At 35.7% G+C, this 25,197-nt stretch overlaps 2 protein-coding genes across 2 annotated transcripts; both read left to right on the top strand.

The window, feature by feature from the left end:
• The first annotated feature begins 12,397 nt into the window (after positions 1-12,397).
• On the top strand, positions 12,398-15,184 carry LOC113323719 (rho GTPase-activating protein 5-like). Its single transcript, XM_026572066.1, has 5 exons — positions 12,398-13,218; positions 13,518-13,638; positions 13,725-13,844; positions 13,995-14,225; positions 14,356-15,184. Exons 1-5 carry the CDS (start codon positions 12,752-12,754, stop codon positions 14,932-14,934), a joined length of 1,518 nt encoding a protein of 505 aa, XP_026427851.1. The 5' UTR covers positions 12,398-12,751; the 3' UTR covers positions 14,935-15,184.
• Positions 15,185-21,185: 6,001 nt separating this feature from the next.
• On the top strand, positions 21,186-22,364 carry LOC113325073 (transcription factor MYC3-like). The gene has a single exon (XM_026573310.1). It carries the CDS (start codon positions 21,186-21,188, stop codon positions 22,362-22,364), a length of 1,179 nt encoding a protein of 392 aa, XP_026429095.1.
• The last annotated feature ends 2,833 nt before the right edge of the window (positions 22,365-25,197 follow it).

Below are 25,197 nucleotides of genomic sequence, written 5' to 3'. Positions count from 1 at the left end.
GGTATGTTCTTTGCCAATCTACAATCAAATCAGATACGAATACGAAATGTCTTCGTATGTATAACCTATCTGTAGAAAAATTATCGTATTTCTAAACTTTGTTAACAATATGTTGTGTTTCCTATATGTATATAGGTCCATTTATTTTATGCCAAATTTTTAATATTCGTAGGTTGTATTTTATACCTTACTTAGCGAGTGCAGTTTGCATGATTTTTTGAAGTATAGTTTCCTTTAGTAAAATATCTCCTAAACCTAGCCGATTATATATAAAAGTGGATCACAATCGGCGTAGTTATATTGAATTTATAACTCATGTCTACAACCAACAACTCATGTTTTCAAAGTCGTACCTGGGTTAGTTCTTCATTTACAATAAGAAATATTATGAATCCCAAACACGGCTATTTACAAAACATATATGACTTTCTAACTAGTCATGTTATCTTGAACCCTATTTCAGAAAAAAAACCCTATCTCAATCAGTCAGTTAATATAAACAATCAACCTTAATAAATTCGATACTCTCCATCAAACATCTAAACAATCATAAAACTACAGAGAAACATACCCAAATTACTGCGATAAATGGAGTTTTTGCGATACCAGGATGAGAGAGGAGACAGGGGGACAAAAAGAGTTTCTGCGATAAACGATGATAAAAAAACCTTAAATCTGATTATATTGATGTTTATCTGTATAGATTTTGGGTTTGGTAATGTATATAGATTTGAGTTAAATTTATCCTAAATTGACATCAAAAGATAATTTGACGGCATGAGATTGAGAGTATATGGATTAACGAAAGTAGATGGGAACGCAGTGTAGGTAAAGTAGGAGTGGAAACAACTTTTCTTCATCACTATATATGGATCGAAATTCAAATATACAGAAAGGATTCAATAGGATATCAAAAAAAAATGAACTGTAGGATGTTGAACGAGGCCGGAAAAACGAACAAAAAAATCCAAACCCGAAACATAACCCGGACCAACTCACTAACCTGTTTTTCTTTTTCATGAGACGAAAGAAAAATTCACCACGGAACATTTGCAGAGTAGATTTTTAGAAGAGAAACAGAACAACTGAAGTGATAACAAGATTTAAGTTCTTGATTTCGTCTCACATGTTTCTTTATGGATTGCCTCTTCTTCTCTGAAGATCCCCTCTTCCGTTATTCAATTTTCATCTCTAAAACCAAATCTCAGACGTTTCTTTACATAACTTAATGCATTTATTATATGTTAACATGTGTTCCTCAATTTACCTTTTTACATTTTAATTCTTCTTATATATTTTGAAGCACAAACAGTAATTGAAGATGCGTTTTCCCATGAAGGTGGTGGAAGTATTGTAAAATTTTGTTAAAGAAATTGAGCAGAGGAGACAATAGCGCGTATCATGAGAGCTACATAAGGGATATCCTAAACTAGTCTTAGTCACAAAAGAAGGTGCAACAAGCTTTTCATGTATTTTAGTTTGAATATTGTATTCCCAAATGTCGTACTTGTTACTGAGTAGGATAACATCTTTGTCCACCCGATTGAAACCTAAAACCTCGACTTCCTTAATAAACATATCTTCATTTTTCGGGATATGCAATCGTGCTTTCTTCGCGTATTCCAGATCTTCGTACTGACACACATAAAATCTTCTAAATATTTCTGCTATGAGATGACATAAGTCAATATACTTTTGCAACAAACATCAGTCCTCCTTGAACTAAACAACCAAAGTCTTGCTTGTTAAAATTGCAGCATAACAGAGCGAACCTTCATACATCCCGGGATAATAAGCATTTGTTTTACCATGAGAATCTTCCGACTTAGGCTAGAAGATATGAAATATCACATCTTGATTTCTGCACGGAACTACTTAGTTATCTACACAAGTTTCAATAAGTTGATAATAAGCTTATGTCTGGAGGAATGATCCAGTAATAAATTTTGTATCTTTCTTAGTCTTGTACGGTTCTTGTTAATATATCTTCTTTAACCTCTCGACTAGATTTGGAAAAATAAAAAATGTTTAAGTTTTATCATCTCTTCTTTTAATGTTCAGTGAGCATATGATAGCTTTCTTGTAATTAAATGGGTGGAAGCCAGAGAGGATAATATTTTACAGGTAAGTATTATTGCCTAAGACTTGGTTGTATTGTTTATTTATTTCTTCTATATTATAAGGCTTGTATAATTCTATAATAGGGATGGTGTTATCGAGGGAAAAATTGCACAAGTCATGTTTCATACACTACTACAAAGAATAAAAAAGTGAAGAATCCTAGATAATGACAACACGTTAAGAACCATCACCATATACTACTACCTATATGAACTTCCAAGACACGCCCTTGATCAAGAATCTAGCTAATTAATAACAAAAACAACATCGTAATAATAAATTAGTGTCCACGTATACAAACTAAAAATTAGAGTTTGCACAAGACTTTATAAAATGTATGTTATCCGTATTTTTAGGTATTATTATAGTTAATCACTACATGTAAGGGTATCCATGCTCTACCAATGAATTACCCTTTGTCAAAATCAAATAGTGAAATCGGTGAAAAGTCCTCCAGTGAGCAAGCAACAAATTTTTGTGTTCGTGATGGACCATCTGTCTCACGCAGTTTTACTATGAGCAGTAGCCAAGAGAAATCACAAAGCCACAATGATAAACACGCACATTGGACTTTGCATAATAGATTTGAGAAGGGAGAGTCTCGCGAGTCTATCTGTGAAATCAATCAACATCATAAATGCGACACCACTATGTACTCAGAAAATGAGTGCGCAGAAATAAGTGGGTCTAGTGGCATGAGCGCAGAAGTGTTCTCATCGGACAAGCTAAGTTAGGGAGAGGGAAGAAGAAGATTTGCAGGCAGTGGAGTAGATCGATGAAAAAACCAGCAGGTTTTACAATCCTAAGTACTAGTATGAGAGGATCTGGTACTGAAGATTGGACATGAAAGTATATGGTGTATTCTCTAGTCTCTACACAAATGTATTTGTATAAATGTGATGCCGATTACAAGTGGTTGTCTTTTATTCTTCATTTGTTAGTTTTTCTTGTTAAGTTGTGTGAGGAGTTCTTCTTTAAAAGCTATGGGATTCCAGTACTATTAGATGTTAGCAAGCGTATGTTGTTTTTTACAACGTTCTTCTTAGAGTATAATTTCGCTCGGAATACAAAAATATATGCGAGCAATGGTATAAAATTTATTTATAGTTCCATGCATAATCAAAGGCAAAGTGCAATTCTTTGCACATTTTCTAATTTTCGTAAATGGTTTATGCTTGCTCTATTTTCTTGTAATTATTTCATTTGATGTTTTTAATCCTCTTGCATTTATCAGTTATGATTTAACATTACATAACAATATCACGATGAGGCAACTTTTGTGCACGAAATTATAATATTTTATTGATTTTGTACCGTATTTCTAATAATGCATTTTCTGTTGTTGCCAGTGTAGTCAAAATCGCTCTCCAAGGCCGATTACTCACCGAGTAATCGCTACAGGCTATATGACCGAGGCGATTTCCGATTCCAAGGCTTTTGCGATTTTCAGCGATATAGGCAAACGATTTTGCTGATTTGGACCGATTTTTGAGCAAAACGAGTTAACGATTTTTCAGAGTTTCCACTGCATGCACCAAAATCAGAAAATAAAACTTCATAACCCCTCAGATGGAAGTTATCAAATAGAGAAACCTCTAAAACGTGCAATATAACGCTATTACACACTTAATTACAAGATAGTGTTAAAATTTCAATTTTAATTAGGTACAAATCATGACTTATGAACGGCAATATATAAGTCTCTAATAACTAGATTCCGAGTATTAGACCTAGTTTTGGCGATTTCCAAGTCCGAACTTCTTATTCCTCGCTCCAATCTCCCCAACCGAGTAAGACCGAGGAACGATTTCGACTATTTTGGTTGTTGTTATATTTTCCGTCATAATAATTAACACGTGCGCCCTTGATGAAGAATCTTGCTAATAAAAAATAACAACAACATAATAGCATATTAATGTCCACATATACAAACTAAAGATTAGGTTTTGTAAAATGTGCACTTATCCATATATTTAGATATTATTATAGTTAATCACTACATGCAACAATATACATGCTAGCTTTATCAATGAATTACCCTGCTTTATCACGAATTTATAAGTTTGAGAGACATCTAAAGATTTTGTATTGAAACTAGACATGCCAAAAGTCTCTCCAAAACATGTGACTTGGTAAAACCCACGTTTTAGTTAAATGCAATCCTCTTTTAGAAATCTAGATATTATAAACCTGATTAACTTCGGTAACTGAAACCCACCTTCATCGTCTTCTTTTAAGTTGGTTTTTTCGATCTGTTTTTAGTGATCTTAGAAAGATCAATAACTTCAATAACACATGAACAATCATCAAGATAGTGAATGAAGAGAATGTAAGGGCAGGAAAATTAACCAGGGCATGACTAATAAAAATCTAATGTATACATTAAAACCAAACAAAGAAACGTGGTCATTGATTAATTCTGTAGACCCCTTACACCAACAGCAGCAAACCAATTTCCTTCTCATTGAATATGCAAGAAAATTCTAATTGTATCTTCAGTATTACGATGATGTTATATTTTTACATGGAGCACATCTTTTTCCCATGAGAAGGTGAATAACCTCTTATGCAATCAAATGCTCAATTCAACTAGTTGAGAAAATCAACGATAGATATTAATTATTAAAGAATCAAAATAGCAAATGATAATTAATAGGCCAAATAGTTAGATAATAATCGGGGAAGAAAGGAAAACACAATGAAAAATCAATAAAAATCAGTTGAAAAAGAAGATGAGGAACATTGGTTTCGGTTACCTACATTACATAGGTTCACAAATATTTAGACTTTGAAGAAAGGTTGTAATTAACACAAGTATAGGTTGTATTTAGTCATTGCATTACTTTATTCTTACAACGCCATCCAAAATAAATCTAACTAGTTAAATATGCATGTTAGTTTGTTATCATCATCTATTGTTTAAATAATAAAATATTATATCTGTCACTATTTTTTTTTTTTGGAGGAAAAAGTTTAAAACTGCATTAAGTGGAAATCTATTTATATGAGCTCAAAAGCCCCAAACAATTTAGTTTTAACTCTATTTACAATTAATTATCACCTTCTAATGTGTAAACAAATCTCCGATATGAGTTGCTCTCAACCACCTTCAAACTCAACCCAATGAAAATTGGTGTCCTTTGGTTCTCTTATTAAAACTTTTTCAACTATTGGTTTCAACACTGTACATTGATAAGGTATTAAACTTATGTCATTAATATAAAAAATTCTACCTATGAATTTATTTCTTCCAATGTGAAATTTTGTGAGTGGATTGGTGTTGTCTGTTGTGTGAAATGCGTCAATTCGTAGCTCCATATATCAGGTATAATTGCAGTCTCATATATATATGGTTGATTTGTAAAGGCAAGACAAGAATTTTTGTATTCTTTCCCGGCGACTCCTATGGGATGGCAAATCATAAATTTAGTTTTGCTCCCACTACAAAATGGGAAAACATGAAAAAACATATGAGCAAACCAAAAAATTTAAGGGTTTGCCCAATGCGGTCTAACAAGACAAGTTGTTTTCTTCCACGCTGCCAGCTGAACAAGAAACACCAACGTCCTAATTTGAGCCGCGCGGTCTACATTTAGCTGCTAGCGTATTAACTCTAACCGCGCGGCTAAAGTTTCGCCACTCAACGGCTAAATTTAACGACTCACTTTGAATTCTTTGTAAATACTCATATATCATTTATTCCAATTACACCTTCTCTACACCATTTCTAACCTCTCAGAAAAATTCCGAAAATACATGCATATTTGTATCTAAAATAGCAAGAATTTTGCAACAAAAATTCAATAGAATTCGTGGTGTCAAGTTTACAATGGATAAAGATGAATCAATTTATGGGAATTATGTACACTTTACAAAAGACGCTACCAATGGCTGCCAGTAAATGGGAACTACGTCTTATAACAAAAAATTTGATAAATTTTGTGAAGAAACTGATAACATCTAACATCTGAAGGGTTATCTCATCCTTTTCATACTATTAGTAAAGAGGCTAGTGAATATGTGCCTTTGATCATGCTAATGTACCGAACCAAATGTGGTAAGAAAAATTTGTAATTCTCTAACTTTTGTTCACTTTTAATTAAATTATTTTTTCCAAATTACAATCTAACCTGAACTGTTAAGAAAAGATTGATGTTCAGGGTTGAGTCTCTTTATGGCTGGACTTGGGAAGTCACAATATGATATGAGCTCTGATTATTCAATGTCAGAGACAAGGAAGATTGTGGGACTGAATGGCTGTTGAAGCTCAGCAGTTTGAGATGGTGAGTGAGATACAGGTTCAGAGCTGAGAGTCTCAAAAATGTTATTTTCTTCAACTAGCCATGCTTCTGATATGGATCTTGATGGGTCTGAGGATGAGTCAGAGTGGAAGCCTTCTTGCTGGTAGCCTTCTCTGATGAAGAAAGAAATCTCAGACTTGTCTTGATCACATATAGCATGGGAGTCAAAAGGGGTTGAAACCCAGTCACTCCAATCAGTATCAGGTTCTTCAACATCCACATTGTGCAACATCTCTTGAAAGTATTCATCATCATATTCAGGTTCTATAAAAGGTCCAAGAGCATGAAGATTAGTTTGGAGAGGTACTTGGGGTGGATCCTGTAGCATCATTACTTGGTGGTTGAGCAAGTAAACAGCAATGCAGTTTTGGTGCTCATGCCCTAGTCTGTGACAGTGTCTGCAAAACAATCTTGGAAGTTCTTGATAAACAAAATCAATCCTATTGACACTCCTTCTATCATTAGGTGCAGTTTGTACCAAATTGAAGTGGTTGAGTAATATCAGTTCTAAGCCTAATTTTCATGGTGTTGTAACCATTATAGTGGTGAATAGGGTCGTCATAGGCTATTAAAATTCCAAAGTTTTGGGTGTTCTGTATGACACTGGGGAATCTGGTTTGTTCAGGGTAGAGTTTGTGTAGTGAAATCTCAAAAATTTCAGTAGTGATTTCAAAGTTATCCAGGAGAACTGAGAAGTTACATGGTTGAAACAAGAAGGTGTCTCCATAAATCACCCTAGTTCCTTGCCTAAGGACATTAAAATACTCAATGCTGGATTCAAACTTGATCAAATAAAAGCCCCTGCCAAGCTTGCTAACTGAAATTTCACCAGTAAGCTTCCATCTGTACCTTAGAGCATTTCTTAAGTAAAAAGAGTTTTTGTTCATTTTTGTTAAAAAAACAACCAACCAGCTGATGCTGCCAATTTCTAACAGGGAGATAAGCATTCATAGCATGAGAATCAATGAAACCAAAGTTTGTAACATCTCTAGAACTACTGCTAGACATAGAGAAACCAACAAAAAGGCTAACAGAACTTAAAAGAGGAAAAAGGAAACACAGGCAAGGAACTAGGGAGAGATAGGATATGGGTGAGGTAAAATTGTTTGGTTTGAGCTAAATTTATAGGTGAAAGGGGGATAGAGAGCTTTTTTTTTTTTTTTTTTTTTAAGCTTTAGATTTAAAATCGATTCTGTGAAGAAGGGGTTTTCAGAAAACATGGATCAGAAGATGATGGATTGAATTGGTTACAGCAAAATAGGCTTAGGGTTACTTGTTTAATTCTCCAATTGCCACTTCAATTTCTTCATCTCCAAGGGTGAATTTTAAATTGCTCTCAGCAGACGGCAACGGCAGAGAGGATGAACAATACTCCTAGGAACTTATAGTGAGGACCCGTTGAAAAGAACACCCGCCGATTAACTGAGAGGAAAAGTTGAAAGCTCATGATGATTTGTTCTTCCCGTAGGCGTAGACAACATTATTTTGTAAATCAGAGCCGATAAGAGGACCATCAAATCAGATAACTCAGTTCTTCAGACAAAATTAGCCAAAATTGGAGGACTGATTCATTGTAGACCACAGAGCCATGAATTAGGAAAACTGCATCACCAAAAATTACGATTCAGTAACACTAACATCTAATCATACTAATTCCCAAATTTACGAAGACTACATCTTGAAAGGGTCGGTGGATAAGGGGTTTAGCTAGAAGAGATTGGGAGAAAAATTTGGTGGCCTTTGGTTCTCTTATTAAAACTTTTTCAAACTATTGGTTTCAACATTGTACATTGATAAGGTATTAAACTTATGTCCTTAATATAAAAAATTCTACTTATGAAATTATTTTTTCTAATGTGAAATTTTGCGAGTGGATTGATGTTGTGTGAAATGCGTCAATTCGTAGCTCCATATATCAGGTATAATTGCAGTCTCATATATATATATATATGATTGATTTATAGTGGCAAGACAAGAATTTTTGTATTCTTTCCGGGCGACTCCTATGGGATGGAAAATCTTAAATTTAGCTTTGCTCCCACTATAAAATGGGAAAACATGACTAAACAGATGAGCAAACCAAAAAATTTAAGGGTTTGCGCAATGCGGTCTAACAAGACAAGCTGTCTCTTTCCACGCTGCCGGCTAAACAGGAAACGCCAAGGGCCAAATTGCGGTCTACGTCTAGCTGCTAGCGTATTTACTATAACCGCGCGACTAAAGTTTCGCCACTCAACGGCTAAATTTAACGACTCACTTTGAATTCTTTGTAAATATTCATATATCATTTATTTCAATTACACCTTCTCTACACCATTTCTAACCTCTCAGAAAAATTCTGAAATAAATGCATATTTGTATCTAAAATAGCAAGCAGCTCGCAACAAAAATTCAATAGAATTCGTGGTGTCAAGTTTACAATGGATGAAGATGAATCAATTTATAAGAATTATGTACACTTTACAAAAGATGCTGCCAATGGTTTCCAGTAAAGGGGAACTACGTCTCATAACAAAAATCTTGATAAATTTTGTGAAGAAACTGATAACATCTAACATACGAAGGGTTATCTCATCTTTTTCATACTATTAGTAAAGAGGCTAGTGAATATGTGCCTTTGATCATGCAAATGTATCGAATGGGATGTGGTAATAAAAATTTGTAATTCTCTGACTTTTGTTCGCTTTTAATTAAATTATTTTTTCCAAATTACAAGAAAAAAATGGCATAATCAATTAACATTCCAAAAAAGAAAAGAAGAAAGTAGTCCCAGAAAGAAAATCGTCCAACGAAGTTGCCCTGGTGTAATATCATCTAAGCCCATGTAATCTGGATCACAAAGAATGATTTTTTAGGGACCATGGTTTTTTTGAGGGGACCATGATTTTATTATGCCACCTTCTCTATAGTTATATGGGGTGTTCTAAAGTGTTGAAATGACTAACCTACCTTTAACCTAATTTAATTTAAAACCAACCTAATAACCACCTATATATATATATATATATATATATATATATATATAACAACCACCTCCACCCACCACCACCGCCCACCACCGCCGATTACCACCACCACCACCTCCGACTATCACCACCACCAACCACCGATTACCACCACCACCTCCTCCCACCACCACCTACGATTATCACCACCACCAACCACCGATTACCACCACCACCACCTCTATATATATAGCTTAATTTAAAACATTAACAAATATATTCTCACAAACCCATTACTTGTCATTCGTTTTTGGTTGAATAAATGAGAAGTAATCATCAAAATGAGTTGAAAATGGAAGTTGCTGAGAGGTTTAATGGAGGCTTTTTTTTCAGAGAAAAGTTTGGTTACATCGCCAAAAACAAGTCTTAGCCGAACTTTTAGTTCGGTTACGTCGCAAAACGTTCGATTTCGTCGCAAAAAGTTCGGTTATCACGAATTAATTTTTTCGTAACCGAAGTCAGAGTTCTGTTGATTCGCAAAAACTACTTTTAGCCGAACTCCTTGTATTAGAACAACACAAGTCCATAAGTTCGGTTCCTTTGCAATATAAGGATATCACCGAATTTTAAGTTCGGTTGGTAGAGCAATTTGATATGTAACTGAACACACAAGATGTACCCAAATAAATTGTTAAGTTCAAAGTTCGGTTACCTACCATTTTATACTAGGTAACCGAATATAGCACTATAACTTTGGTTTTTTTTTTAATCGGTGAGTTTGGTTAGATACGCTTTTGGATAAAAGTTTGCGAACCAACCGAACTTCTTACACTTACACTAGGAATAATTTTTTTTAACGTAAAGTTCGGTTGGATAGATGGTTGGTATGAACTTTGTGTACCAACCGAACTATGTACAGTTGGTAAAATTTTATTTTCACATAAAGTTCAGTTAGTTATTGTTTGCAAAGCAACCGAACTTCTAGACCCTAAAGTTCGGTTACATTGCGGGCAAACCGAACATTACACCGTACGACCAATACCTCTATTAACGAGCGAGTTCGGTAACCTGCGTGTTTGGAAAACTTAACCGAACTACACTTTCAGGTGTGTTCGGTTACATGTTCTTGACATATGGTAACCGAACTGGCCCAAATCTACATAAAAAATTTCATTTTTTTGAAAGTTTGGAGCAATTAAACCAACATTATCTAAGTTTGAAGTATACCTGATAACCCAAATGCTCTTCCTCCGGTTGTGGTTGGTAAAATCCATCGTTTTCATCTTGAGATTGAGTTTGGGGAAGAATACAATCACCATCTAAGAAATAACTCATATCCGGATCATTGTGAAGATTAACAAATACTCTAGAAGAGGAAGGAGATGAAGATTCAGATGTGCTATCATCAATTGAATCATCACTTGAATACTCAAGATTAGTGAACTCAAAAAAAAAAAATTATTTTCCATGTTTTTCTTCTTCATCTTCTCTAACTTTACTCTCTCAATAATTCTACTTCTTTAGCTTAATCATTTCACTAATCATTATCCAAAATTAATCAGGAGGGTAGTTTAGGTATTAATATAAATATCTAGATAAGGGGTGACCTAGATTTACTTCTAAATATCTTGCTAAAAATAGAACCATGGTCCCAAAAAAACCATGGTCCCCAAAAAAATCGTTCATCACAAAGCTACCTATTTAAGTTGGGCCTCATGTAGAAATAACAGGCCCATTATCGCATCTGGTGGCTAAGATCGTCTCATCGTGTAAGTTATGTAGAACTATGATGTTGACTAATTGCATTCAATCTAGTTTGCATTAGACAAGTGCAATGGCATAACTTACAAGTGATTTCTTTCCATCATGAACTTATGTTAGAAACAGGGTGTGTTTATTCGAGTTTCATCGATCACTTCTTGCTTGTGACAGAATATATAAATTATAAAGCCTAATAATAGGAAAGAAATTTAGTATAGAATTAGCTAGTTTGGTGATCTAGTTGAGACATTGTTAACCAACCTAATAATTAAGAATTCCACCTGACCTAATCTATTGCTTGCTTTCTCTGCTCCATTTTGTGGGTTGTCGCATACTTCATGCCTATATAATATAGCTGGATCGATCATGAGTCATGACTTGGTTTTGAAGCTTAATCATATATATTATTATTCAACCGCTGGTTTCAAAACCAAATAGACTAGTAATTTTAACTCCAAGCAACACAGGTAAAATCCAGATATACCTGTTGCAGTTCAACACGTTCTTGCACAGGCAAGATCCAAAAACCGATGCTCCAACAATGATAGTATAAATGCATGGGGACCTATAATCTATGCTCCTACAATCGGTATGCATGGGGACCTATCACTTAATGTTGTTGTTTTATTTGTTTGTTTGCATGCTTAGGGTAAAATAAAATTGAAACCACGGCAATAGATAGATCCGCCATTTCAACCAAAATGTTAAGTTGTCTTCTCTTAACTTAAGTCTCATCTTTAATTAATCATGCTAAAATGCCGTCAAAACAGTAAATTAAAATGTAGACGAGTTTTGATGTCAGGATTGTAAGTTTTAATGTGCAATGATGTTTTCATTCTTTCAATTGTTTGTTAATTATCCTCATTCGTTTCAGAAAAAATGATTTTACAATTGACAAAATGAAAAGTGAAAGTATCGTCTTTCCTAAAACAAAAGTAATATCAGTTACCAAATGCTAGTTTGATTTTAGACCGTAAGTTTCATCATCCAACAATTTTACCACCTGTAATTTTGTCCAGACTGTCAACTTTTTTATTTATTTACCACTTACTCCCTCAGTTCTAGGAGAGTGAGATTTTCATTTATTACTTTTTTGGCCTATCGATAAATAGTGACGAAAAAGTTCAAGTATCACTTTTCTTGAAACACATGTGATATCATTTACTATTACTAGTAGTGCATGTCTTCGTGGTATGAAATTGGAAGTACTTGGTGATCGAACCAAACACATTGCATCAACTTGAAAGGTATAGTTACTATCTTCCATTATCTGTCATCTCTGGTCTTTGTTTGTGTTTCAAGAAGGAGAGAGCGACGATTCCTTATCTCCTCTCTGTCTCTTATAATGAGAAGGAACGTGCATCAACTTTTCAATTAAACAGAGTCAGCATCACCATTCCTCCTTCATCATAATAATAATTAACCACCACCACCATGACTCTCCATATCTTCAAAATCCATCTAATCCCATCATTATTCACAACTTCTCAACCCAATTAAGCAACCTCCTCACAATTCCTCTCACCAAATCCACCTGTGTTTCAACCACCTTTACCCATATTCTTTAACTCTTCTTCTATCTTCTTCTTCTTCTGGGAATTCGACTTCGAGTTTGGCATTGAAATGACTCAGTTGTTTCGTTCTAAATCCTGTGTACTGAGGCACCAGAGTACTCTGTTCGACTCTATTCCATCAACTCCATCTCTATATCTCAGTAACAATGAAGAGACTGCTGAAGAGGAAGAAAGTCGGCCTTTTACGAATCCAGTTTCTACGCCGCTCGACTCTCCCAGCGGTGGTGGTGATCATGAGAGACAGGGAAGTTATAGAGCGGGAAATTTGAGAGAGGAGCCGCAGCAACAAAATCACCAGTTTTCGGTTTTGGATATTCTTGTTGAAGCATTGAGGAAGTCGTTGGTGACATGTACAAGTACCAGTTTCTCTAGAGAAGATGAATTTTACTCCTTGGATATTGGGTGGCCGTCAGATGTTCGCCATGTATCTCACGTCACGTTCGATCGTTTCAACGGATTTCTTGGTTTGCCTGCTGAGTTCCAACCTGAAATCCCCGGGAGGGTTCCCAGTGCCAGGTTAGCTAGACATCTTTCTCTGTACATTAGGTTTAATTTGCTGTTTTTTGCATGTTATTAGCTATTTTGCTTACACAATTACACATAATATTTCGGGTTCTTGAAGTTTCAATTCTATAGAATTAGACAAATTTATCTTTCAAGATGTTAGTGCTCTAATTGCTGCACAAACATGCTAACTTAGGCTATTGTCAAAACTAGTATAAGTAACTCTTTTCCTGAAACAATTTTGCTGCACCAGGTTTTCTACTTGATGACCTTTTTAGACCTCATTTGTAATGAAAAACTCAATTTTGCAGTGTAAGTGTGTTTGGAGTGTCTCCGGAGTCCATGCAATGTTCGTATGACCATAGAGGAAACAGCGTACCCACAATTCTGCTCATGATGCAAAGGCGCTTGTATTCTGGAGGAGGACTCCACGTAAATTCCTGAATGCTTTATCCAAATGATGCACCACTGTGGTGAAAATTACTACTTTGTTAACCATGTTTTATGTTTGCTTGAAGGCTGAAGGAATTTTTCGCATTAATCCTGAGAACACCCAAGAGGAGTACGTCCGGAGCCTGCTAAACAGGGGAATTTTACCAAATGAAATTGATGTGCATTGTCTGGCTGGTCTAATAAAGGTATTGCTCCTAAATTTCGTAAAAGTTACTCAATTAGCATACCGATCTAAGCAGAAAAAACATTTGAAATTAAATTATCTAGTGGTGTCCAGTAAAATCGTGAACAATTTTCTAATTTACTTTTTTTTTTCTGGTTATTTTCATGTGTAGGCATGGTTTAGAGAACTTCCGGCAGGAGTCCTTGATTTCCTTACACCTGAGCAGGTGATGAATTGTAATACAGAAGAAGAGTGCACTCACATTGCGAGCCTACTGAGACCAACGGAATTTGCACTGCTTGACTGGGCCATCAATTTGATGGCAGATGTTGTGCAATTTGAACACCAAAACAAGATGAATGCACGCAACATTGCAATGGTTTTCGCGCCTAACATGACTCAGGTTTCTGAACCATCTACCTAGCTCCATTATTTGTTTCGTCGATCTCTTTAATATATTGATTTAGTGTGCTGGTTGGGAGAGCAGTAAGTAAAATTTTCATTTTTCTTGTTTTTGTATTGTGGGAATGTAGATGGCAGATCCCTTGACGGCATTACTCCATGCAGTTCAAGTAATGAACTTTCTCAAGACCCTGACAGTAAAAGCGCTACGAGAAAGAGAAAAATCATCTGACGAGGTTAGCTTGTTCTCTTCATGCTCAGAATCTCCGAGCAATAAAAGCGACCCCAATTTGTCAAAATCCAACAGCGAAATCGGTGAAAGGTCCTCCAGTGAGCAAGCAATTGATTTCTGTGTTCGTGATGGACCATCAGTCTCTTGCAGTTTTCCTAGGAGCATTAGCCAAAAGAAATCACAAAGCCACAATGATGAACACGTCCATTGGACTTTGCAGGATAGGATTGAGAAGGGAGAGTCTCACGAGTCTAAATGCGACACCACCATGTACTCAGAAAATGAGTGTGGAGGAAGAAGTGGGTCTAGTGGCATGGGCGCAGAAGTTTTCTCATCGGACAGGTCAAGCTGGAGAGAAGGAGTGAAGAAAATTTGCAGGCGACCCGTGTTTCAGTTGAGTAAGTCGATGAAGAAACCTGCAGGTTTTGCCATCATAAGTGCTAGTAGGAGAGGATCTGGTACTGAAGCTTGGACATGAAAAGGACTTGGTGTACTCTCTACATAAAAATGTACTTGTATAAATGTGATGCCAGTTACAAGTGGTGGATTTTTGTAGGTCGTTCTTGTTAAGTTGTGTGAGGATTTCCTTAATGGAACCTATGGGATTTCTAATACTAGTAGATATTAGCAAGCGTTGTTTTTTACTACGTTCTGCTAAGGCTCTAATTTGGTTTGGTATAGAAAATGTCTTTGAGCAATGCCATAAATACGATACTCAATTGCTCGTACTCGATCGTATTAAGTTTAGTGCCATATTGGTCACTGCTACTTCATTGAAAATTCAAGTTCAACCAAGGCAAGTGTTCGCACATATCATCAGCTGTCATAAACGGTTCATGCTTGCCTGCATTTCTTGTAATTGTTCAGTTTGATGTTTTAATATATTTTTTTTGACGCGGAAACGGAAACTTTCATCTAAAAACAAAGATGTCACCGAAGGTGACACCAAAGTTACAAAATAAAAATAAATAAAGAAAGAAAGAAAGAAAAAGAAGTAGAAGAAAATTAACAAGCTCACAAAAAAGTGATCCTCCAAAAAGAAAGTCTAAACACTAGTAGAATTGAATAAACTGTAATTCATTGATGAACAAAATGAAATTACAGTTGCATAGAAAAACACACACATAAAAGAAAAGCTGCTCTTGATTAGTTTTATTATAGGGTTCAGGGTTTTATTGCAGGCCGAGAAGATAACTAATCAGAACAAAAGAAGTGAGTCAATGAACACAATACAGGTGTTAGGAGAAGACAGGTTATATCCAGGTTAGACTGGTGTAAGAAGAGTGTAACACCCATTTAAGTGTTATTAGTCCCCCTCAAGCTGATGTGGGTAGACAAAGGAATCACTTTCTGCTTGTTGCGCAACAATGCAAATCTAGGACCATCCAAACCTTATGTAAAGATATCTACAATTTGAGCAACTGTAGAAATGTAAGATACTTGTAAATCCTTAGATCGAACCAGCTCGCCCACAAAGTTATAGTCAATTTCCAAATGCTTTATTCTGGAGTGAAAAACAGGATTGGAACAATAAGAAATAGCATTTTGATTTTCACACAGTAAAGTTGGTGAAAAAGGAATAAGAATATGCAATTCCTGAAGTAGTTTACAAAGCCACAGAACCTCAACAACATAATTGGCTAGACTTATGAACTCAGCTTCAGTGGATGATCTAGCAACTGATGCTTGTTTCTTACTTGAATAGAAAATAAGATTTGAGCCAAAAAAATATATGCAATAACCACCAGTACTCTTCATTGTGTCTGGATCTCCAGCCCAATCAGCATCACTGAAGCCATGAACTGTAGATAGACCCTTGCCAATAGAATTCCATAACCCAATGTGCCCTTTATATACTTGAGTATCCTTTTGGATGCAATGAAATGATCAGAAGTAGGATATTGCATATGTTGACAGACCTGATTGACAGCATAACTAATCTCAGGTCATGTCCAGGTTAAATATTGCAGAGCACCAACTAAAGATCTATAAGGAGTTGGATTTGGAAGTAAAGAACCAGAAGAAGCTACAAGCTTGCCATGTGCAGGAACTGGAAAAGTGTTTATCTCCACCCATATCAAATTTATCCAACAGATCTAAGGCATACTTAGTTTGTGACATAAACAACCAATTTTCATTTCTCTTAGCTTCCAAGCCCAAAAAATAATGGACATGACCCAAGTCTTTGATAGGAAAATGAGATTGAAGGTGAGCAATAAGATCAGAACAATACTCTTGAGAACTGCCAATAATGAGAATGTCATCCACATATATCAAAATTAGAGTACGTCTGAAATTCTGTTTCTGAATAAAAAGAGAAGAATTTGCAGTAGAAATAATAAAGACAAATGAAAGCAGCACATTTAACAACTTCTCATATCAGGCTCTAGGAGCCTTCTTGAGTCCATATAAAGCTTTATGAAGTTTGTACACATAAGTAGGATGTTCTGAATCAACAAAACCAGGAGGTTATTGAATCATGTAAACCTCCTCTGTTAGATCACCATGTAAAAAGGCATTGCTAACATCAAGCTGAGACACAAACCAATTGAAATTAACAGTAAGAGAAAGAATGACTCTAATGGTGGCAGGCTTAGGAACATGGCTAAAGGTTTTTGTATAATCCAAGCCCTCTTGTTGGTGAAACCCATTTGCAACTAATCTTTCTTTGAATCTGTCTATAGTACCATCTGGTTTGTGTTTTATCCTAAAGACCCACTTGCAACCAACTACATTTTGAGAAGGATGAGGAGGAACAATAGAGAATGTACCTGCAGAAATGGTGATGGAGAAACCCATTTGCAACTTATATTTCAGTGCATCATGTTTTTCATGTAATGCTACCTTCCATTTTGGATGCTTAAGGTTGACTATAACAAGTTGGAAGTGATGAAGATTAATTGCTTTTCCTGTAGAGATGTAGATAGAGAATGCAGGGTAGAACAAACTTTAGGTTTGTAGATACCAGCTTTTCCTCTAGTGAGCACATGATGATCAATTGCAACAACAGAAACTTGAGAAGAAGAAATGGTAGATGAAGAGGAAGGTAGAGTAGCATCAGAGGACAAATCTTCAGAAGAAAGTGGACAAATTTCAGGTGCAAGAGCAATAACAGGCTAAACTAAATAAGCAGCAGACATTGACTCAACAGAATGCAGTGGTGTAATATCCTTAGCATGGGTATAATTGTCAAACAAAGAAGTAAATATTTGTGTTACTTTAAGAGGAAAAACAGACTCATGAAAAATTACATGTCTTGGTTGTAAATTTACCAGTTGCAATTTCAAGACACATGTAACCCTTGTGATGTTGACTATAACCAATGAACAGACAAGAAGTACTTCTTGGAGCAAGTTTGTGAGATGCATAAGGTCTTATCCAAGGAAAACAAAGGCAAAAGATGGAAATTATAATCAGGGATCTGTGAAATAATACCTCAAATGGTGACTTGTTCGCTATGGATCTTGTTGGACAAGAAATTTCATGAATAATTCCACTAGTAGATAAAAAATAAGTTAATTCCTTGTTAACAAATTCTCCACCTCTATGAGTTCTAATGTTAATAATATGACACCGCAAAGATTTCTCAATTTAAGCTTTAAACTGAAGAAACACTTTCTTGAACCCAGATTTATCAAATAAGGGATATATCCAGCATAATTTAAAGTAATCATCAATGATATTAACATAATATTTGTATTCAGAAATGGATTGAACAAGACTAGGACACCATAAGTCAAGATGAATCAATTCTAAAGGTTTTCAACTACAATGACTTGAAAGTGCAAAAGGGAGTTTGTGACTTCTACCTAGTTGACAAGCACTACAAAATAAAGGAGACTTTATTACATTTTACAAGTTCAAAGAACTGCGGACATGCTTCATATTCTGAAAAGATGGGTGTGCTAGTCTTTTGTGCCAAACCTTAGCAGATATGTTTGGTTTGGCAGTAGAGAGAGCTTTCTTATTCTGTTGATGAATAAAGTGCAGGGGATAGAGAACATTATGATAAGGGCCTTGTAAAATTGTATTCCAAGATGATAAATCCTTCACACCAATTCCAGAAGCATCAAATTACAGAACATTGATTATCTGAAGTAAATTTGGGAACTAAAAGTAAGTTCTGTGAAGCTTGAGGAACCAGAAGAATATTGTGTAAGTTAAAAGTATAATTTGGAGTGGACTTTAATGAAAAACCAGAATGAGTTATATGCATACCTTCTCCATTGGATGCTTTAATTTGTTCAACACCATCACACCAGTATCAACATACCATGGATTCTTACCCATTATATTGGCACAAGCAAGCATTGCACTCAAATGATGTGGAGTATGATCATTATGATAAGAAAAATTGAGTTTATTCCTACATTCTAAGGCACCATATCCAACTTTGCAACAGATTTGACATTTAATTGGAGATTGACTAGGAGGAGGATTGCAAACCTTGAGGTGGTCTAACAGCTGATGTAGATGAGAGTGAAGAAGTACTTGATCCTCTACCAATTGAATAAGAGTTAGTAGTGCCTCTGACAAATGAGTAAATGGATCTACCAATATTAGATCTTCAAAATTTAGTTATAACCACTATGAAAACCACCAGAACGACCACCATAACTTCTACTAGATAATCAAAAAGCATTTAATTGAGCAGCGAAATATTTGTTTGCAGAATCAGAAAGTAAAGATTGATTATGATTTGTGACAACAATTTCCTCACTGAGAATACGATTATGCAATTCAATACAAGAAATTGGAGGATTTCCGTGTCTCATAGCAGTGGAAAAATGAATATAATCAGAATTGAGAGAAGAAAGTGTAACAACAACAAGTTCTTGATCAGAAACAACCTCTCTAGTAGCTGCAAGTTAATCGGATATATTCTTGATTTCATTGATCAATTAGGAACGAATTTGTCACCTTGTTTAAAATATGGAACCTTAGTGCGTAGTTGAATGAGTGAATTGATGAAGCGTGAGAAAATCTTTCTTCAATACTTGTCCAGAGATCATAAGAACTGTTAGATCTAGAAAAAAATAAGCAAGAACTGATTCTGAAATAGTTGAATGTATCCACAAGATGATTGATGTATCATCATCAATCCAATCAAGATAGAGTGGATTCTCAATTCCGTTTGCTTGATTTCTTTGATTTGTATACTGAGGAGGACATGGATGAGATCCATCAAGATATTTTTGAATTTTGAATTTACGAATTACATGTAACATATGGGTTTTCTAGGTGATAAAGTTGTTATTAGTAAGTTTGAGATTAACAAAACGAGTAAGTTGATGAACATGAATACTATAAATTGAATTTGCAGTAAGGTTTTCTATCGATGTAAAACAAGGACATTCTTGAATCATGAAAGGATGAAAGTAAAATAAAGACTGAAAGAAGCGGAAGCAAAGTAAAGATCGAAAAACCTGAGAGATGTAGAGATCTCTCAGTCTGATAACATAGTAGAATTGAATAAACTGTAATTCACTGATAAAGAAAATGAAATTACATTTGCAGAGAAAAACACACAAAAAAAGAAAAGATGTTCTTGATTAGTTACGAAGAAAGAGAAAACCCAAATAGTTTTATTACATGCCGAGAAGATAACCAATCATAACAAAAGAAGAGAGCCAATGAGCACAAGACAGGTGTTAGGAGAAAACAGGCTGGACTGGTGTAAGAAGAGTGTAACACCAATTTAAGTGTTATTAAGCCCAAGCTCAAGAAAGAACTACCTAAAGTCGTTAAGCTTAGGAAATCCTAAACTGGAAACACTCTCCTAAAGGCCCCATTTTTATCCTGAAACAAGCATTTGACGGCATCAACTTGGTCACCATAGTCAGTCAAAATCATCCAATCCATCAATATCCTCAATCTGAGGAATTTCCATCTCTAATTTAGTATGACTTTCCAATAAATTCCTTCACGTAGATAATTAGAAATACCGAATAACTTGTTAAAGACGATTTTGTAATCTATTTCGGCCTCACAAACTGCAAAAAAATGACTTAGAAGATAAAACCACATTGTATCCTATAAAAAATTTCTTATTTTTTCGGGTTGTGAGTAAACTCAAATCCATTTGCACCGGGAAAGTGACCTCCGTGTTCTCCTCTGAATAGAATCAGCATCCGAATTTGGATGCTTTAATTAATTTCTCTTTGCATTTTCCAGTTTCGATGTAACATGGCATTTTAGTATCATGATGAAGCATCTTTCCTAGGTGATATTATTCCATTCTCTTTGTTTTATACAAGCACAACGTGGTTGATTACTAGACCTCGTATCTGCACGACGGATTTCTGGCTGTTGCTTCTTCTCTTTTCTAATATTTCTTTTACTGATCCCAGGACACATTGCGCAAGGCATTAATTAAAAGGAATGAATTTTAAACTGTATGAAATCAAAACAGAATTAAATCATCCATACAATCACAAGCATATGGAGATCGTTTTAGTTATCTAACAGTTGAATGTCCATATCGAGGAAGCTTATACGCGCCAGCACCGGATACAGGCACGTGATAATGAATGCCAAGGATTCTGATATAGTGATATTATCAGGCAATCCATATTTATCATTTGATTAATGTGTGCAAATCAATGCCCACCTACATTGCTCAGTTAAATATCAATTTGCCAGCCAACAAGATCCATTATTTTCCTGCTACATAAATGGTTCAACTTCAATCTACTAGTACAAACATTGGCAACAACACCTAAAATTAAAATGGAAAACTGCAGCTTTCTCTATGCTCCTTCATCTTCAGCAATATCTGCACCAAATAGCTGCAGCATCAGCACTGGATCCGCTTCCATTTGGTTGGCTACAGTTCTCAAAGAGCTTGGAGAATTCCCTTGTGATAGGGCAAATCCAGATGAAGCAGCTGCTCAACTACATGGATGTGGACTCAATGTTCTAGTTAATGATCCTATCTCCACATCGACTACTTTAGAAGACATGGTAAATTCGGGATCCAGCAGCTCGTCCTCGGATTTGGAAGCACCAAAACAAGATCTCATTCAAGGACAAGCCAACGAGTCTGTGATAGGTGAGGTTAAACATGTAAGTTCATTTGGAGTAAGTGACATGGATTCTTTAATGTGTTCAATGAATGATTATTGCTCCCAGCAATTTGGTTTCGATGGTTACTCTCCTGTGGTTGCTGATCCCAATGTTTGTGGTTTAGTCGTAAATGATGATGACGACGGCAAGATTATAGATGAGATTACAACGAGTCCAACACCAAAGAATAAGAATAAGAGAGGAAGAAGCAATAGTAATTCTGGTGGTGGCCGATTGAGTCATATGGAGGCAGAGCGGCAAAGAAGGGAAAAGTTGAACCAGCTGTTCTATGAGTTAAGATCGGTAGTACCAAATGTGTCAAGGATGGACAAGGCTTCTTTGCTTTCAGACACCTTGTCGTATATCAATGAACTCAAAAGAAAAGTGGACAAATTGGTGGCTGATCAACAGGCTAAATTAAGAGGATCCAAGGAGCCATTAAACAGCAAGACTACAACGATGACTAAAACAAGTGGTGAAAGCATAGTTAATGATGACGGCAATGATGTCTCCGATAGGAATTCAACATCTGATAATGCAGATGGAGGCAGGGTCGACATGACCTCGATGAAGAATATGGAAATCGATGTTAAGATGATGATGGATTCGCACGCTATGATACGGGTGATATCAGAGGACGTGAAGCATTCTTCAGCTGGACTAATGAATGCACTAAGAGAACTAGAGTTTCAAGTACAACACGCCAGCATATCCAGAGTCAAGGATCAAATGCTGCAGGATGTCATGGTTAGACTTCCTGAGAACTCCGTTAAGACCATCAGCACAGAGGAGGGGGTAAAAGCTGCCGTCTTTGCGAAACTAAAGAAGCAGCGCTTTACATAATCAAACACACGGAGCGAGTTTAGTGCTAAATTAATGTATTTGAAGATAGTAATTTTTGAAAGGAGTTGGATGATGTAAAATCGTTTCTAGTTAAAAAATTCTTGAATAAGGAGTTGAAAAACTCAATAAATTTAGTCCTCCCTGGATCTTTGAGTTGTTCTCGTAGATGTCGTCTTTCAAGTTGTATTGTTTTCAATCCTAACATACGCATGTAGATGCTAAAATGGTTCCTTGTTCAATCAAAATCCAATTCATTCTCAAATTACACATGTACATTTCAGCAATGCACGTTGTTTGCCAAAACTGAGGAGCTTAAATTTGGCATATATCATATATGCAGATTTCAGTTGAGCTTTATTCCCCGATGACAATTGTTAAGGCCGAAAATGTACAAAAATATCAGAGTACGACTTTACCTCTATAAATGAGCTGGTTTGTAATAAACATGCATGCTTCTTTTCAAGGGGCCGGAGTGGTGGAACTGAACAACATTATTGAACATTAGGGAACCGACCGACGACTTGTAGCGATCGATGTGGGTACCAAGATGTGATCCGACTTCATTAAGAGATTCTACTCCAGCAACTATTTCATAGCGACCTATCGTTACTCCCTGTCAGTCACACATTATTAGGGGATTCTTTTTTCTTTCTTTTTCCTCTCAACCATTTTGGTTCCGATTTTCTTACAACAAAAATCTGGATCAACACATAAGTCCAACAGGATCCACAAAAGGAAAACAGAAACGGGGCCCAAATACCTGGAAACCAAGTTCAAAGCCCAGCAAAAAGAAAGATAAAAATCTATCTCCCAAGGCCTATTTCTATGCACATGCCAAAAACTGATATTTGGCATATATGCACCCACTATGGGTATGCCAAACTGCCAAACTCATATGCCTATATGCCAGGAATAACATATAGGCATACACGACAGAGTTTCCAGCGAGCGATAGAGTGTCCATAGCTCGACGGTCAAGCCAGCGCTCGCTGGTCTTTAAAGCGCCATCGCTAGTCAAGCTATCGCCCTCGGCTCTCTGATCATCGCTTATCAGATCTTCATCCAACGACTACTATTTTCCCCCTCTATAAATACCTAATTTCAATCTCATTTCAACTCACACCAGAATTTCTAAATCTCTCTAGAATTTCTCAATCTTCTTCTTCAAATCTAAAACAATCACACCTTCTCTACAATTCTTTATTTCTTGTAATATGGATTCACAAATCTCAAAGTCAAGACAAAGGCAAAGCTAAAAAAAAAACAAAGTCTGTGGGGCAAAATACAACATGATAGAGGATGAATGCATTTGTCGTAATTATGTTTTTTTACCCAAGATTGTATCGATGGTGCACAACAACATGGTAAGACCATTTGGGAAAATATATTTCGTAAATATGAAGAAAAAACCATGAACATCAATTCTCGTGATTCAAAAGGATTGGCAGAACACTTCATTGTAATCAACAGGGAAGTAGTCGCTTATGTTGCATTGATAATGCAAGCCAGTAAGAGCAGCAGGCAAGGAAAGTGGTCAGGTGGATGTTGATTTTGAAAGACAGGTTCGTACAGATTGGCAGCGAAAACATGGTAAACAGTTCGCTTTCGAAAGTTGTTATTATATTTTGAAGGTGTTGAACAAATATAATCCATATTTCTTATTAACTAATCAACAAGTACTTGAAAGGTCACCATATAATTCTTCTCCCTCAACACCAAATTCTTCACCATTTTCACCAGGTCCATCAAATTCTTCACCAGATACTGCAAGAAACCCAAAAGGTAACTTAGTTTTTAATAATTATGATGATGGTAAGAGAAAACTTCCAGGGAGGAACAATGCAAGAGTAGCTAAAAAATTAGCTCAAGAAGGAGGGAGTTCCGGTGGATTTAACATGGCGTAATTTATAGAACATCAAAAGACCGTCGAGAAGCAAAGATCAGTTGATAGAAAATTTCAAAACAGGGAGAGTAAAAAATGTCGTCTTTCTCAAGAAAAATTTTGGTTTGGCTATGATAAGCATAACATTCTTCAAGCTAACACTTCAACTATGAACGCCCAGCAAAAACATGTGTGGCAAATTGAATTTGACAGAATTCAAGCACAGATTGAACAACAAGCTGGATTTACTGACAACAATGGTGATGATGATGAGGATGGAATTGATGATGAGTTTGATGTATTAGTTCCTCTAAATGATTGATGTATTAAATTAAGTTCTAATTAAGTATTGCATTTTAATTTGATATGTTGGTGTTGCATTTTACTTAATATTAGTTTGAAATGAAAAGTTGATTAATTTGAAATGTTGTTGCTCATTATCTTAAATAAGTCTATTGCTCATTAACTTAAATAAAAATACACAACTTAAATTAAAATAAAAAACTTAAATTGAAATACTTAACTCATTGCCTTCCATGCTCTGCCCAAAGATTCAATCTCAGATCTTCTCTTAAATTGTCATACAAATTTCGGTTTTGAATGTAATTAGTCATTTGAGCATAATTCCTTGCAGGGATGCCTCTTTTTGGTTGAATCTCCGGCCTCAAATCTTCATCTTCATAGTTAGTCCACTCCGGATCATGACGGGTTTCCTGAATTACCATGTTATGAAGAATTATGCAAGTGAACATAGTTTTGTGCATTTCACGAGGACTCAACCCATGATATGGGCCACAAATGATAGCGAACTTCCTCTTTAAAATTCCAAAAGCGCGTTCCACATCCTTCCTCGCTTCCATTTGGGCATCGTTAAATTTCGGTATGAACGACCCAATGCACCGACATGAGGATGGCGGTAGCATTGAACCAATGTGGACCATTTTGGGAAGA

Source organism: Papaver somniferum, chromosome 11 (genome assembly GCF_003573695.1).
Source record: "Papaver somniferum cultivar HN1 chromosome 11, ASM357369v1, whole genome shotgun sequence".
Lineage (NCBI taxonomy): Eukaryota > Viridiplantae > Streptophyta > Magnoliopsida > Ranunculales > Papaveraceae > Papaver > Papaver somniferum.
Note: the sequence above shows the minus strand (reverse complement) of the source record. Positions and strands in the feature narration are given on the sequence as shown.

Excerpts from the sequence above, each read along its gene's own strand:
- LOC113323719 (XM_026572066.1), top strand. The coding sequence starts at position 12,752 with ATGACTCAGTTGTTTCGTTCTAAATCCTGTGTACTGAGGCACCAGAGT. Across the intron at positions 13,219-13,517 it reads GGGAGGGTTCCCAGTGCCAG|TGTAAGTGTGTTTGGAGTGT; the intron begins GTTAGCTAGACA and ends TCAATTTTGCAG. Across the intron at positions 13,639-13,724 it reads ATTCTGGAGGAGGACTCCAC|GCTGAAGGAATTTTTCGCAT; the intron begins GTAAATTCCTGA and ends GTTTGCTTGAAG.
- LOC113325073 (XM_026573310.1), top strand. The coding sequence starts at position 21,186 with ATGGAAAACTGCAGCTTTCTCTATGCTCCTTCATCTTCAGCAATATCT.